Below are 15,856 nucleotides of genomic sequence, written 5' to 3' on the forward strand. Positions count from 1 at the left end.
ATACCAGCAAGGTTCTTATTCCAGCATTGCTGTAGGAGACAAGGAAGAGCAGGCACTTTATCATTATATGCATAGCACAGATGAGATGGATTGTCTTGGCAGTAGCAAATCCTTTTAGCATTTTTGTACTAGAATAAATTTCTTCTGAGGAAAGGAATTCACAGTAAATCCATGTTTTAGCAGGTAAGAACATCACACACAAACCCATATCTACTTGTAACTTCTTGTTCTGAAAGACAACTCATCCATTTTGAAAAAATTATTTATTTTCACTGCTTTAATCTCTCTACTGTAGTGTTAGCACTTAACATAAGCATCCACTCTTCTACTGTTCTATTTACAATCCATTGAAATGTATACTCTACAAATACAATACATATTTTCAGAAATGTAAGGGAAATGCACAATTTGGTAAGGTTTAAAAAAGTGACACTCATCTGTACAGGATCCTCAAATCATCCAAAAAGTAAAATTTACAAGGCAGTATCCACACAGCTATGTAAGGGCAGGTGCTACAGTGACAAAGCAGCAAACTTGCTAATACAATAAAATACAGAAAATTAAAKTGTTTTGGGGCACCAGATAATACACTTAGTACCACTGAAGTTGTAAATTTAGTAATACCCATATTTCTAGAAACATGTAACTGCAAACCTGGAGAACATTCTGAAAAATATTAAACATTATATACACATGAGGTAAATGTACCTTGGTCTTTTAAGAGGTAATTTGAGTTTAAAGCAACTGATATGGTGAAGGGTTTTTTTGTTTGTTTTTTTAAACACAAAATGATTAACACCTTGCAATCATTTAAATGGCACAATATAAACAAGAAGCTAACTAAAAGGTGAATTTCATGGCAATCACACTCAGAGCCATTACTGAAAAAAAATAAAATAGCCTCTTACTTCATTTGACACCTTCATGTCCCCATACAGTCATTCCCAATGTCTTTACCTATATACAAAGTCTTTCTTAGGATTACAAGCAGAACCATTGGAGGGTGACAGTGTGTCATACTTGGAAAGTCTGCTTGAGAAACATCCCAGAATTCCAGCTTTTAAGGTTGGAAGGTCCCTGAAGAATTCCAGCATTTAAAAAATGACATTTCAGGCTTTTCAGCATCAGACCATTTCCAATGATCCWTGTTCTCCATGTCCATATCCACCTGGTCACAAGTCTGGAAACCAAACTGAGGCTTCAATGCTACTAAAATGTAAAGTTGATTAAATCCACAAAGCTTAAGTGAATGTATAACGTATGTAATATTTACAAGAAACATTTGCATCAGTATTAATCAGAAACTGTTTTGGTATATACTTGAAATGATACAAAATTAATATTTTGAATGCTAAAATATTTTGGTCCCCCTGGATTTCCAAGAGCAGATCTGGTGATATTACAATCTTAATTTAAAAAATATTTATGTGTACCTGTGTCCATATATATAAGATAGGATCTTACACAGATAACATTTAAAGTTACATAATATATACAGACACAGCCTTTGTAAAAGGTGTTCGGTTCATATAATGGAAAAGAAGAACAAAGCTTGAAGTTGTAGTGTCAGAACTGAGGATACATATAGCTCTATTTAGAATTTTCCTGCTCTGCAGCCCAAAATGAATGACAAGGTTGTTTTAAAATAATGTCCCTAATGTCATATACTGTGTCAAGCATCCTTCTGTGCTTTGGTTTTGCAAGCTTCTCTTACAAAGCTAAAATTAGAACAAAGTAAGAATAGTTGMTAGCAATTCAGGAGAATGAAGATTTGCAGGTGGTTGAGACAATATAACACACAATAATATTGTTACAAAGTCATCTGTGAGCCAGGATGCTGTTCAGCTGTTGTACATCCTCTTTACAATGAAACAGAACTGTTCTTTATATTTTAGGAAATAAAATGTTATGCTTACAAGGTTTCATGGGTGCTAAAAAAGCCACTAAAATTATTTGATGAATTACACTGGAAGCTCTCCTGTTACCATCAAAATTACTATAGAAAGCTGCAGCACGCCAGTTGCCTGATGTTTCTGAAGTATGAGCTGTTACCATTTCTATCAATGGTAAGGACTCAACAACATACAAAAATATGAAAAAATGTTTGTAAAGTTACAAAACAAAAAAGTTAACAAATTGCTAAATACGAAGCCTTTGAAATAARGATAGAGATCCTGACCTATTTTCATGATGACCTGTTAAGTATCTGTACACATACACAAACTTGCTAGAGAGGCTGCCAAGTAGATAAGCTTGAGAGTTATGTTATACTCAATCTTTTTTTTTTTTTGAACAGTCATTATTGAAAAACTCTGTGGTGCACAACTGTCAGTGTGCATAAAGRCATAGTTTATTTAAAACACCTACATTTTAGTAGGTATTTTTACCTACTAAAGTAGGTAATTTTTAATCCAACTTTGATTGATGGAGGCCTGAAGCATATCAGCCTGACTTGTCAGATAATGCCAAACACAACTGTGACAGCTGCATGTATGTTAAAGCCTTTAAAGCCTAATTGTTTTCTAAAAACTTCTCCTATTTTCCCCTTTTCTCCTGAATACTGTCTTCTGGTATGAATAAACTCATCCATTTTTTTTTTTTTTGTGGAAAAGAGCATTTCATTATTTGCATTTTGACCTCCAAAGGTCTGTAATTCTGACATAATTTAAACCTATCTCCAAGCAAGCAGTAAGAATACAGAAATAAATGAAAGTTAAGTGTTAAGGCTTATCTTGGGTAAGGCTTGTGTCACCTATGTAGCCTTCTCTCCCTGGGCCCCATTCCTCTTCCTGCTTTAGCTGCCACATATCACAGACCATGGAACAGAACCTTGACTATGCTGCTGCCAGCAACCATCCTGCCACTGTCACCAGCTTGGTGACAAACTCTCAGTGGGCTCTATGATGAGGGATGAAAAGGAAGCTAAGTTAAAGGCTGCCATGTGTATTGCATAATGGGATAGGTATTGATGTGTTCAGGAGAATGGCAGGTTAGGCACCATATTAATTACCAGGCATATTTACATACTGAAATACTACTGAGTGTTTTGGACATTAATGAAACCAAAGGTCAGCCAGACTCTTCCTAAAATTGCAATTAAAAATACACCAGTAACAGCAATTTTTGGTTGTACATTTGGGCAGAAAACAATTTGATTTCTATACAAGTTTGTGAAAATCTTACGACACCCTTAAAAACTCCGGGAAATCTTGACTAAAGCCATGCATATTCTTCGGTGYTCTTATGGCAACACAAGCCACCATAAGTTTTGTTCTTCTACCTATAAAGAGGATTGCTGGAATCCCCTGATACCTGTATCTAAAGACCTGCAGCTCACCACCTTCTCTAGCTCACCACTTTGTGTATGAGGCACACACAACATACATGCACATAAAATTTATAAGCAGCTTTGAACTTTCTGGTACAAAAGCCCAGATAACTTTTCTCTAATTACAGGTGCACTTAATCCTTGTTTAATTGCAAATATTGTTCTTTGAGCCTTAAGATTCGGCAGAACTGCACAGAAAATATGCTTATTGTATTTGATTTAATGAAGCAAAATCTCCTTTAATATTTTACTCTTCTTGCTGCTTTTCTGAAGTAGATAGGTACTTCAAGCATTTTAGAAGTACCACGTGATAAAAAACCCAAACTTCTACATAATTATGACTCATAACTTGACAATTACAAAATATGACAGTGAATTTACTAGCTTACACTATTTAAAACTCCTACAGTAGTTTCAAGAGTCAGATTTTGGTAAAACTGAAGATATTCTATGGATTATGTACTCACTGTTGCAACAAGTGAGAGATAGATCTTAGCTAGGCAAAGGAACATTTTTTAACTCATATTTTTGAAACCAAAAGTACCATTGGCTTTGTACGTCCCTACTATTTTGCATTAAAAGACTCAAAGTGGCACTTACTGGTGTAATACAATCTATTTTGAAGGCAATGCAATGTTCTAAAAAAGTGGAAAAAACCTGGTAATCATTTAAAAAGTAGAGTTGCATATGYTATGTTCCCACAACTGAATGAGGTCAATTTGTAAGTCAAGGTAAGAGTCCAAAAGATAGACTACCGTAACAGCTAGCAAGGTATACTCCAACAGTACATTCACAATCTGAAACAAGGAATTGAGACAGTGGTTCAGAATAGTCAATGTACCAGGCAGGAATAAAGTTGCTTTAAGAGCCATCAATGCACTGTAGAACAATATAGTGAACCAGTTTCATTTTAGAAGTGACGTCCTACTTTTAGCACAGTTAACTAGCAAAGACCACCTATCAACTTCCCAAATAAAAAATTATAGATTAATGAAAGTAGACTACATGATGTTTTKTAAGTAACCTGGGAAAGAGATTCATAGTGCACAGAAAGACCCAACACAACTGTTTAGCACATCCACAAAAATCCTAATAAGTGATGTTCCTATGAAGTACTAAAAGGCAGCAATATCCTTCTGTTCCCCCAGTGAGGTAGAACAATTAACCTTCTTAACACGCCACTCTGGTGCAGATAGGGATTTTTACAGTGTTCTTGGGTAGCAAATCCAGGATTACATCTTTATCCCCTCCTGTTGACTAAGTTGTGATAATGTTTTCTTAATGCGCAAAGCTGTCAGCCGAGCGGCTCCATTGGCATACCAGCATTCCCGCATAATCTTTGCCATCACTCGTAATGCCTGCAAAGGAAACACAAGTCATTGTATGSACTGCTGTTCCACTCTAGCCCATGTAAATGCTGCTTTGCCTCAGCCTCTTCAGGCATTTCTAAGCCCTTCTAGCACTACAGCTACAYGGGAGAATGTGCTGTTTAAAAAAGAATTAAGTTCTTTATTTACAGAAAAGTAAAACTCTTTAAATACTGTAGAGCAAACCCGGTATTTTTCAGTAGACTTTTGGCCCATGAAAAACATATTTTAATGAAAAATCAGTAGCTTGTTCAGAACTGTTTTCTAAATTTTCATATCAAACAAGAATACACTCTTTTTTATTGTATCTCCAGTTAAGGAGTTAGTTCAATGCATAGCATTTAAAGTTTATGAGCTTCCTTCCTCACACTGAAGCTCTGTAAGGATTCTAAAAACTTTGGAGTATTTTTATCCATCAAGCAGCCATTCTTTGAAATCTGAGTGCTTCTGTGTGTTATTTGTTACAAAACAAATAACAAGAACTGAAGATGAAGTAAAGTAACAGTTCTACATTCCAAAATTAAGACAGGAATTTACCAGGATTAAAATGACTCTACAGTTTGCTGGTGCATTCATCACTTTCCTTCCTGCGCTCTCTTGCCCAACCCTTATCCCAGCCCTTACCCAGCATGTGCATTCATGTCACACATGCCACAACCCAGGYTCCCTCCTCTATCCAAAGTACCTCATTCTCACCAGGGCCTCACTGCTGCTGTAGCCCATTGCAGCTGTTGCCCTGGAGCCTGTGAGTTAGAATGCACTGGTTCTAGCCCTCACTGGSCTCCCAGAGCAATACTATGGAATATTCCCTCTGACCACTTTGGGTCAACTGTCCCAGCTTTGCTTCCTCTCATGCTCTTGTCCACCCCCAGACTACACGAGAAACGGAGAATGCTTTGAAGCTGTGCAAGCAATAGCTAAACCATCTGTGTGCTATCAGACTGTTTTGGTCACAAATCCAAAACACAGCTTCCTACAGCCTACTGTGAAGGACATTGACTCAATCCCAGCCAACACAGCACAATTTACTTGCAATAATACTTCCTGTATAAAATAATTCAGACTAGCTCTAATTTATACCACCATCACCTGCACATCACAGGAAGCAATCTTAGAATCCTCCATCCAGAGTTAGCCATTTTTATGAAATTACATTTAAATACTAATGTATAATCAAGGAACAATGCTTTTAATAAAGCCATAATGATTAGAATGAAATTAATTAAGTTCTCCTAGAAGCAGCTCTTCTCCTTTCAACAGCAAGCATGATTTTTAAGCCACTGAAATCCCTAAAAGCTCTAGTGTCCACTAAAGAAGCTTTAGCAAGGTTASTTAATACCTCACAGCTCTGCCATCTGTTTGGAATATTGGGCCTTAACTTCTGTTCACACACAACTTTCCTCATTTCTTCAACAGAAGGATCTGAAGGAACRAGGTCATAGTATGGCAACTGGTAATCTTCATGGATTCCTGTAATAGGTTGAAAATAGCTTTATTTTAGCTAATAYTAGATTACATATTCTTCAGTTTTTACTGTGCTCCTTATCAGTATCCTACTAGTTTCTGTTTATTGTTTTTAAAAAATTACATCACAAATAAATAACAAAACCCCTTAACCATACCTTAGGAGTGTTTACACTATCCTTGAATAATTTAAAATTTATAAATTTTATAAAGAGATATAAAGGACATACAATCTTTCATATGCTATAYGAAAGACATGCTTCTTCAGAGCACATGATTTATAAAAGCATGCTTAATTTTAAATAAGGTATAGGTGTTATCTGAACATATTACTAGCTAGGTCTCATGGCATTTGCTCCTTGCTCACAACACTTAGCTTTACCCTTTTCTCCCCTCTACTGAATGTTTAGAAAAAAAATAACATAGACAAGAATATTTTCTATTTTCTTCAACAGGTATGGGTCATCAACTTAGAAAGCTGTTGAATAGGCCAGTTAAATTTATCATTTACAGGATTAATTAGAAAGCTTGCGATACACTGGCAATTACTTTGTACTGCTTTTTGAGCAAACTGTTTCCAGAACCTGAATAAGTCTGGATAAGTTACTTATCCAAATTCCTTAATATGCCCCATTTTGTAAAGATTGCCACGTACCACCAATTGAACACCGCCGAGCTATTTCCCAAAATACTAATCCCATTGCATAGATGTCTGCTCGTTTGAATGATTCAAAATGTTTCATATTTATGGAATCATCTAGAACTTCAGGAGCCATGTACCTGTTTGCAAATAAGAGAAAAAAAAAGATTTTATTTCATAAACACTTAAGAGTAGAAAAAGTTCAGCACTACTGATCAGCTCAAATGCAAAATAATATATTGTTGTGGAAAAAGAGATAAAGAAAAATCAGCTTCATTAAGGTTATCCAGTCAGAGACGTTTCAATATAAAGGGATAATTAAACTGAGATGAACAACAAAGAAGAAGGGGAAATAAGTAAAATGTGAAGCGATAAACAAGTAGACCCATAAACGTGATAGACAAGGGACAACTGAGACAACAACAAAGACCAAAAGTCTCCAGTTGCTAATTGACAGGCTATTGAGAAACTCGAAGCATAACTCTCGAGAGGTGCAGTCTGGACACTGGGACTGCTCATAAATGGAAAACAAGAAGAACATGAGGACTGAGGATATTCAAGGGAGGCCCATGGAACTATGTAATGACTATCAAGGAATGTTTAGGAGAAAGGGAACAGAAGTGGGGCAACAGATAGAAAAGGGTTGCAAAGGGGCCAGTTGTACAAGAGGTTGTCAGTCTGCACATGCTCATCAGTGTACCCTATTTTATTAAATCCTAATTATTCTGTGCAGTCTCACTCCCAACCCCATGTGCACATRTTCTCTAAGAGGTGTATGTCAGCAACTGGAGGCAGGCACGAGCCCATTCAGGTCTCACAACTGAAGCGGGACAAAGGAGGGAGCTGAAACAAGAAGGGTCTCAACATCAGTAGCTGGAAAGGGAACTACAGATCCTAGGATCACATGTCTGGAGGTGGTAAGAGCACATATCTGAAGCTGGTGTGGGGGWACCAGTGTGAATGAATTTTGGGCCAGCAACTGTAGTCTGACAAGAGTTGAAGGAAAGCCTAGCACCACCAAATGAAGCAAATAAGTGTCTGCTTCAGCTACTGAAATGAGACTGTAGATCACAAGTTTCATAGTCACAGCTTCCATAGGCCAGCTACAGGGGAGAATGGGATGAGAAAAACAGTGTAAAGGTCTCTCAGCRCTAGCAAGTGGAACAGGAAGCAAAGGCTGTAACATCTATGTACCTAGGCGCCAGCTGCTGGRGTGGGCTAGAAGGTTTGCAAATCCCCAACCCTACATGGCCAGTGTGCAGAGCTGCACTTCACTAGCAACCTTCAAGCTGGTCTAGCCAGCAAGCAGGCAGACCAGGCAGGGATGTTTGCAGGGCAAGGGCCCATGCTGGTAATTGAGGGAATCCAACCATGAAGGTGTGCATACAAGTAAAYCATCTGTTTGCTGCTGTGCATTAACCCAGCGGGGAGTAGGAGATCCATGGAGTACAGGAAAGGGCATCAGACACAGCAAGCCTTGGATGGATGACTGAGGGATTCATAAATATGCATGGAGTTGTGAGGCTGTAGAATGGAGTAGGTACTTCCACTAACAAAGTTCAGTCCTTATCAGCTGAAGAGAAGGAGGGAGACTTGGCTGTCTATACTTATGTTTTATACAAGTTCTGACAGTGTTTTATGTGGGTGTTGAAGACAGCACATGGTGCATAGCAATCTGTATAATCAGCCCTGTCATCACTGTATATGTCTGTGTATGACTGGTTGGATTCCAAGCAAGAAAGCAGCAGTCRCTCCATGGGCTTCCATGAACAGAGTCCCAGACCTCTGGGACACACCACGGGCTCCAGAGGTCAGACAGGAGGAATGCCCAGCTCCTGCAATCTGACAAATTACAGCAGCCACTTAAAACATCCCCTGACAAGCCTGGTGGAAACAAAGATGTGAAGTGCTGGTTAAGAAACCAGCACTGTTAAAAATTTCTTGAGAACAAAGGCTCACCACCATTGCAGTACCTGATTCTTCATCATACCTGCAAGCCCCACTCTAAACCATGCCAAGCATTTTTTTTTCTGGTAGTAAATCCTGTTTGGGATACAAATTTGCAACTGTGCTCAAGAACTTGGTTTACCTCCATTTCCTGCAGCAAGAAAAAAGCTGTAAGAAATTTTCCCCTGAGGAAGAGGCCTGAAAACTAATGTGTCCAAGTGGTTGTTATCTTAGTTAACCAAGTCTGATGTGGGAAGTCAGTGTGGACCTTACAGCAAGAACTACTGACAGCAGCATCCCCACTGGCTGCTGGAAAGAATGAATAGTATTTGCTGCATCAAGTCAACATCAGCTGTAGCATTGCTCTCTCATGCTGGCAGGGTTCTGGCAGCCAAATCYAGTATGTGATATATAGCAGAGTTCAATGTGTTTCTCCACATCACCACCCCAGCAGTCTCAAGCTGACACATCAATGAAACAGGCCAACAGTGCCACCAGGGCTTTGGAGAGCTGTGTTGCCTGGTAAAAAAACAACATGTGCAGATTACTGGAGTGGAACACAATGCCAGGCAATAGCTCTACCTCTGGAACAGCCACAGAAACCCARGCACAGTTTCATTTAATCAATACCATAGTAGAATTTTCTTTTTCAGTACCAGGGATGGTAGGCAGAATACAAGACTAAAAAGAAATTTCAGGACTATCACATCTTTCAGAACTCCCTCAGCAATAACGTGTCTTACAGAAATTGCATAGATACATGGAAGGAAGGGCTATCAAGATAAGTGAAAAATGCAACCAATAGCTGCATTTGTTCTCCGCTACCCAGAACTTCAACAACTTCTCTGACCTGGGAGGTCTTCTAAGGCATACAAATTCCTCATAAGTAATAAACACAGAACAAGCAGAGAACAATTGTCTGAAATTTAATGTAAGGTTTACTTTGACTGTATTTATTGAATGGAAGTGGAGTATAAATATTGTCACAATCTTTGACATGGACAAGGCTCAAATTATTCTAATCCACCCATACAAAAATGTTCTAATCAAGAATGCAAGATTGTGGTGAATGTTTTAATATTCTCCAAGGATTTTGTGTTATTGTGTTATTGGATACTCTTATGCTATTTCATGTGYTTGACACTGTACAGGATTATCTCGGAGCCTAGCAGAAAGAATATWTGACCTATCTTAAGATGACATGGGAATGAAAAGAGTGATGGACCTGAAAAAGCAACAAACCAAAAACCCCAACCATGGTAYAAGATGTCAGCCAGAAACACTTAAGCAGATTCTCAGTTTCTGTGAGTCATCCAAAGAACAAGGGTTTTAACAAGACAGACCARAGAGGCCTGAATGTGGCAAAAAAATCCCACCCTCCTGCAATGTGAAWACCATTGAATTTATTGGCAAATTGACCACTTACCATGATCTTTAATCAAAGCATTTAGATTGGCTTTGGTTTCCATGACAGAATGGTGACTGCTCAAAAAGCCTGAGAGATTATTGTTGGAACAAGAGAAGTGAAAGGCAAGGAGGTGGTGTAGTGACATCAGCAGATCAGCCATTTCACAGCTGTCAGACAAAAGGGAGCCAGGCAGGCATCTCCTTGTCAGGTTATGTGTTGGAAATGCATCGCTCCGCAGAAACAGTATCTTAGGTTCTGGAGAGAGCAACTCTGATAAAGTAACTTTGACCTTCTGAACAAGGTCTGTAGCCCACTATGATGCAAGAATGAAAGAATAAATCTACAAAGTGTATAAAGTATGCTGAGCATRGTCTCGCCAAACTTTGGGTACCTACTGACCTCTTTCTCCCATCTCTTTTAGTCCAAAAGCTCAGTATTACTCAGCGGTACTCTTGTACAGCATATAGGGAGCTTGATGTCATCAAACAGATCCATACACAACATGTTGTRTGGTATCTCCCTTTATCAGGTCTATACTGCACAAGGTAGAATTCTGCCCATACTTTGTTTAGGTAAACTTCAGAGAAGTACCCATGGTAAAAATTTGCTGCCAAACTTCTTTTAAAGCAAAGTCTATTTGTAACTATCAAAAGAAACAGCTGGGCACACTTCTTAAAAAAAAAAAAAAAAAAAAGAATAGAAAGAGAATGAGGGTTTTTTTACTTGCCTCAGGGAGTGAGAGAGGGATTCTATTTCCTTCTCAGTTTAAAGCTCACATTCCCTGCTTTATGTTCCAGGCTGAGCTGTGAAAGCACACAGTTCACACCCACTGGTAAAGCTAAGCCTCTGAACAGAAAAGAAATAAAGTCAGAAAATTCATTCAGAAAGAGGGATCATCAGTTTGACTCAACACCTTGATCACTCACTCAAGAGTAAGTTCGCTTGCTCCCTAGGCATACATTTTTACAACTATCATTAGAAAAATACGGACTTCATCAAATCTCCCTGAACTTGCACACAGAGCTTCTGTGTGCAGAAGAGGTACCAGCAGTGGCAATCAATGGAAGTTAGAACTGTCATTGAACWGGTAGGACTTGAACTGTACTATGAAAAATAAATCAGAGGTGCAGTTACTTACCTAAGAATGCACAGGAGGGAGAAGAAGGGACTAAGCCTTTTACAAGAATGAGCAATATTCAGAGAGGTAGAAATGACTAATGAGTAATGTCGTTAAAATGGGAAACAGATTTAGGTCTCCTTCTGCCCACTGCAGCAAGCAAGAGTTGCTACAGCTTTACCCTTGTGAAGAGCCATAAGGCAGATGAACAAGCAATTCGATAACGCCTATGCAAGAAAAGATCTGGTAAGTGGGATCTACAAACACAGCTAAAAGGATGCTTTCTCCAACAACTAGACTAAACAAAGTAACTGATTTGTACATTGTTTTTCTTTGCATGTAGGTGTAGTGAAAAATTCAAAAATTACACGTGGCATGCGCCCTGCGCGCAGCTAAATTTGCAACAACAAATTCCAAAGTAAGCCTGCTGTTTACTGGAGTCTTCGAGAAAGAATAATATCCAGTACCTTATAATCTAGGAGTAGTTCAGAAAATAAACCTTATCTGACCATTTGAGGGATATTTTTAAAATTGGCAAAGGATTAGTACAGAAGATTTAGAACAAAGTAACTTCAGTAACTGTCAGTAAAAGATATTTTCAGTTCACATTCTAAAAGCTTTAGTTAACTGAGTCTTAAAATGTTCAGTGTTTTTTTTTTTCCTTCAAAAAGAGACAGCTCAAGGGGTATCCTAGTTCACTGTAGAACCCCAATCAAACCCCTCCCCTCCAGTATCGCTTACTAAAAGGATAGTAAAAAAGAGAAAAATATATATCCTGGATACTGGACAACATCAGGTTTCTCCAATACTTAAATCATATGGGCTTGGCTGTCACACATTTCTCTATGTCTAGTGTCCAAACTCCAGTTTGCCATAGCACTGAACCCTACAGGCATCAGAAGAAAAAAAGTTGCCCATATCCAAAATGGTTGCTGTCGTTCACTGCTAGTGCTGCTATTTCTGTGTGTTGTATAGCTTCATGGATTACTAAGAGAAATTTATTTRTAGCTTCCAGTTATTATTGTCTGAAGGTTCATCAATGATAAATTACTGACAGTAAGTTTTATTGCACTTGTGCCAAGTTAAACAGGTCTGAATTTTTCTGAGGGCAAGAAAAACCTGCATTTCCAAATTCAGAAGAAGCTTTTAAAAGAGGTTATATTGATTCATCCATTTAAGATTCTATTTATGCATTAGATGACAAAGATGACCATTATAAGTTCCTGTATTTCTCTCAAAAATGYGATTCCAAGAAAACCTGCGTCCAAAACTCTGCACCATGTATGTTCTACAACACAGGCTTCACACTGGAAAACACAGCTTTTTACTTTTACTATTAATATCCTGTCTTACACTCCCAACTGGGCTGAAAGTAACATTTCCATGCAACACATGGGAAGAAGAAGAAAGAAAGAGCACTGAAGTCTCTAAAATTTCAGTCATGAGGTCTCTCAATTGTTTTAATACGTACTTGTGCCCTACAATACTTCACAAGTTTTCAGTATTTTACACATGCCAACATTCAATGTGCTGTTTAAGTGCCTACTGTCTAACTAAAATACCCACTAGCAAGAAAGTGCCTAAGAGCCCTGCCATTACATTTTCCTGCTGCTTATATTTCTATCAGCATAAATTTATATGGGACGARAAACTTTAAAGTATTTTATTACAAAATTTGCGTGACACATCACATAAATGATTTTACCTTTTTGTTCCCACTCTGTGGTTTGGGGCAATGTCAATTGTGTCTGTAGCTGAATCGTGCCTAACTGCCAATCCCAGGTCTGCAATGCAGCATGTTCCATTCTTTTTCACCAATATGTTTTTTGATTTTAAATCTCTGTGGGCAATTGCTGGTTTGCCTGTAAGGGAAAAAATACAAGTAACATAGCTGAAAAAAGAAATCAACCTGCTTTTTTTCTAAGTCTGGTGCAAAATTTTGTTTGAAGCTACAGAATTCTTACCAGTTCTGACACTTTACATGCACCAGGATACCTCCTGAAATCATTCATTTTAGGTTGTCTGGCTGTTCAGAAAGTGCCTTTCATGTTTACCATATTRCATCACTCAATTTCTCCTTTTCCTCTTTGTGTGAGTATTTATTGTGCAAACATCCTACTCGAACCTTGTCTCAGCTCAAAGTTAAGATGATGCTAAATGCACCATTACTTGGTGCCTTTTAACAGGTGTTTTGTAGGAAGGGTTGTTACATCACAATACCAGAGAAAGGAAGGCAAAAAGCCCTTCAAATTAAGAAGTTCTATTAATTTAAAAATCATTACATAGTAGAATGAGCTACTTTTGTGTCATTCAAAAAAACCACAAAAAGCCAACCAGCATTATCCACATTACAAGCAGAATAATTGTAAGATTACCTTGTGTGCCAACAATTTCCATGTGCAGATGAGCAAGACCACTGGCAGTGGACAAAGCTAATTTTATCATTCCTTCCACTGTTACTGTATACCTGTTCAGGTAATCAAAGAGTGACCCATGCTCATGATAGTCTGACACCAACCACAGCTGAGTCCATGTACCATTGTCTGCAAAAAAACCCTGGCATGAATACCACACATATACACATGCAAAAGACAAATAAACAAGATATTTGACTTTTATACATTGCTTATGAAGTACAAATTATGTTTTTCAAGTAACTGCAGCAAATTTGACTCTTAAATTTCTACTTCTACCCCTGTAATATTTAATAGCCTCTTGAAGGGCTGGGAATACCTTGGGAGAGTTTCTAAACAGTTTTRTGAATACTGTTTCATTTAAACTAAATGACAAACCATAGAAAACTGATGTCACCATAATTCTGAGGTGAATATTCAGGTTATTAGCCAGGCCATGCCTTTCCCTAACTTTGCTGCTGGAAAGTGGGGACAGGGAACASTGCTGAATACATGATACAAAACTAATCCTGTCACTATCGATGTAGTACAATATTGTCCAGGCTAATGATTCAAAAAAAAGAAGTGTTCCAAGCTTTGCTCCCTATATCCTTCACTCTTCCTGTAACCTATCTGCCTTCAGCCTAGGAGACAATCTCCACAGTTACCAGCAACTGGTTGATTTCCCCTCCTGGAGTAGAAGCTTACAAGCAGCAATCAGTCATGACTYCAAAAACAAAGTCAAGTTCCAGCTCTGATGATCTCTAAATTGCTGGCTGAAACTGAGGTTTCCAGGAGGCACAAGGGTAAAGAAAACAAAAACACTGAGGAAATAAGTTTGCTGTATGACTTTTCACTGAACTRTGACAAACAAGACAGGCCATAATACATTTGTAGCCACCCCAAGGCATACAAATGATAATTAAGAACTTAATTGTTCACATTGTTAAAGTAGTGGACATAAAATACCTCTACGTTTAAGCCATACAAAGAAGACTACCAAAGGAATTMAAATAAAGAGGGGATCAAAAGTACTTTTTACCTAAAATGTAGCAATATATCCAGAAAAGAACAATCCTATCACCAAATAGGTTTTCCAATTTTGCTTCACCATAAAAGCAACTCTCCTATGGCAGACTTGAGAAGTGTTTTAGCTAGCTACTTTTATAGAAGTGTCCATCATCTCTCTGGAAGACTAGTTATCCCATGAAAAATTTCAGCTCKACTCCTATCCAGTATATAGCGCCTCTCAGAACACGTGGAAACACTCTGYACAAGTCCAAGAGATGTCTTATTATGTGATAGTCCGTAAAGATTAGTCAAGAACTAAATGTGAAGAACATGAAAAAGGGAAGAAAGCTCAGAAGTTACTTCTTATCATAAACATACTGTAAAATTTTTAGTTTCCAAAGATCACACTTGGCCAGAAAAGCCAGAAGAACAAAACACCTGTGCTATAGGTTGACAGAAACTACCCTATAGAAGTACCTGTGCTTGTCTTCAACTAAACACTTTGGTGAAGCTGGGAAAATTTGCAAGCATCCCTTTTTTTTGGATGCTTCTAAGGAAGCCAGTGATACCATTAAAAAAAAATCTAAAAATAAAATAAAATAAAATAGAAAAGAAAAAAAAATAAAAGACCTCCAAATACTTCAGATTAAGGAAATAAAAGACTAACCATATTCAAACAATTCCCATAATGGAAAGAGAACTATGGCTTGCTATGTTCATAGAATAATTTCAACCAAGTGGTTTAAACAGAAAAAAAAAAAATCAGTCACATGCTCCAACCTGTAAAAGTCTGGTAAAAAGCTACTGTTGCAGCAGGAAGAGTCTTTCATTACCACAGAAGAGATGCCTAAGTTTTGTTTTTTTAAAAAGGAATAAGGAAGTAATAAAAAAAAATCTTCAATTATTTTCTAGTTCAAACTGCTGCATTTCTTGCTGCTTTGCAATATTCAGGCACAAAATCATAGAACTCACCGTAGCATTAAATGTGACTTTCCAAATAGAATTATCATCTCTGAAGAGTCAATCAAACAGTACAACAGTATTGGCTTCTCTAAAGCAGACTTACAGCACCATTAGAAACAGGTATAAGTTCACAGGCTCAGAAAAGATGCTCTCAAAAACACAGTTCAAAGAGCTCCAAAGAACTGCAAAAGTACCAGGTAAACTAACCTTATCATGTC

At 37.8% G+C, this 15,856-nt stretch overlaps 1 protein-coding gene across 1 annotated transcript in view; it reads right to left on the reverse strand.

Annotated features, from left to right (window-relative positions):
- Window positions 1–211: 211 nt before the first annotated feature.
- TGFBR1 (transforming growth factor beta receptor 1) overlaps window positions 212–15,856 on the reverse strand; it is a 34,012-nt gene continuing 18,367 nt past the window's right edge. Inside the window, exons 5-9 of the mRNA XM_057379041.1 lie at window positions 13,647–13,814; window positions 12,977–13,133; window positions 6,815–6,939; window positions 6,035–6,165; window positions 212–4,686 (exon numbers count right to left, since the gene is read on the reverse strand). Coding sequence (XP_057235024.1) covers window positions 4,561–4,686; window positions 6,035–6,165; window positions 6,815–6,939; window positions 12,977–13,133; window positions 13,647–13,814 — 707 coding nt within the window. The 3' untranslated portion in view covers window positions 212–4,560. The remainder of the gene's footprint in view (window positions 4,687–6,034; window positions 6,166–6,814; window positions 6,940–12,976; window positions 13,134–13,646; window positions 13,815–15,856) is intronic.

Source organism: Malurus melanocephalus, unplaced genomic scaffold (assembly GCF_030028575.1).
Source record: "Malurus melanocephalus ecotype Western Australia unplaced genomic scaffold, MMel_1.1 scaffold_383, whole genome shotgun sequence".
In the NCBI taxonomy this organism is placed as follows: domain Eukaryota; kingdom Metazoa; phylum Chordata; class Aves; order Passeriformes; family Maluridae; genus Malurus; species Malurus melanocephalus.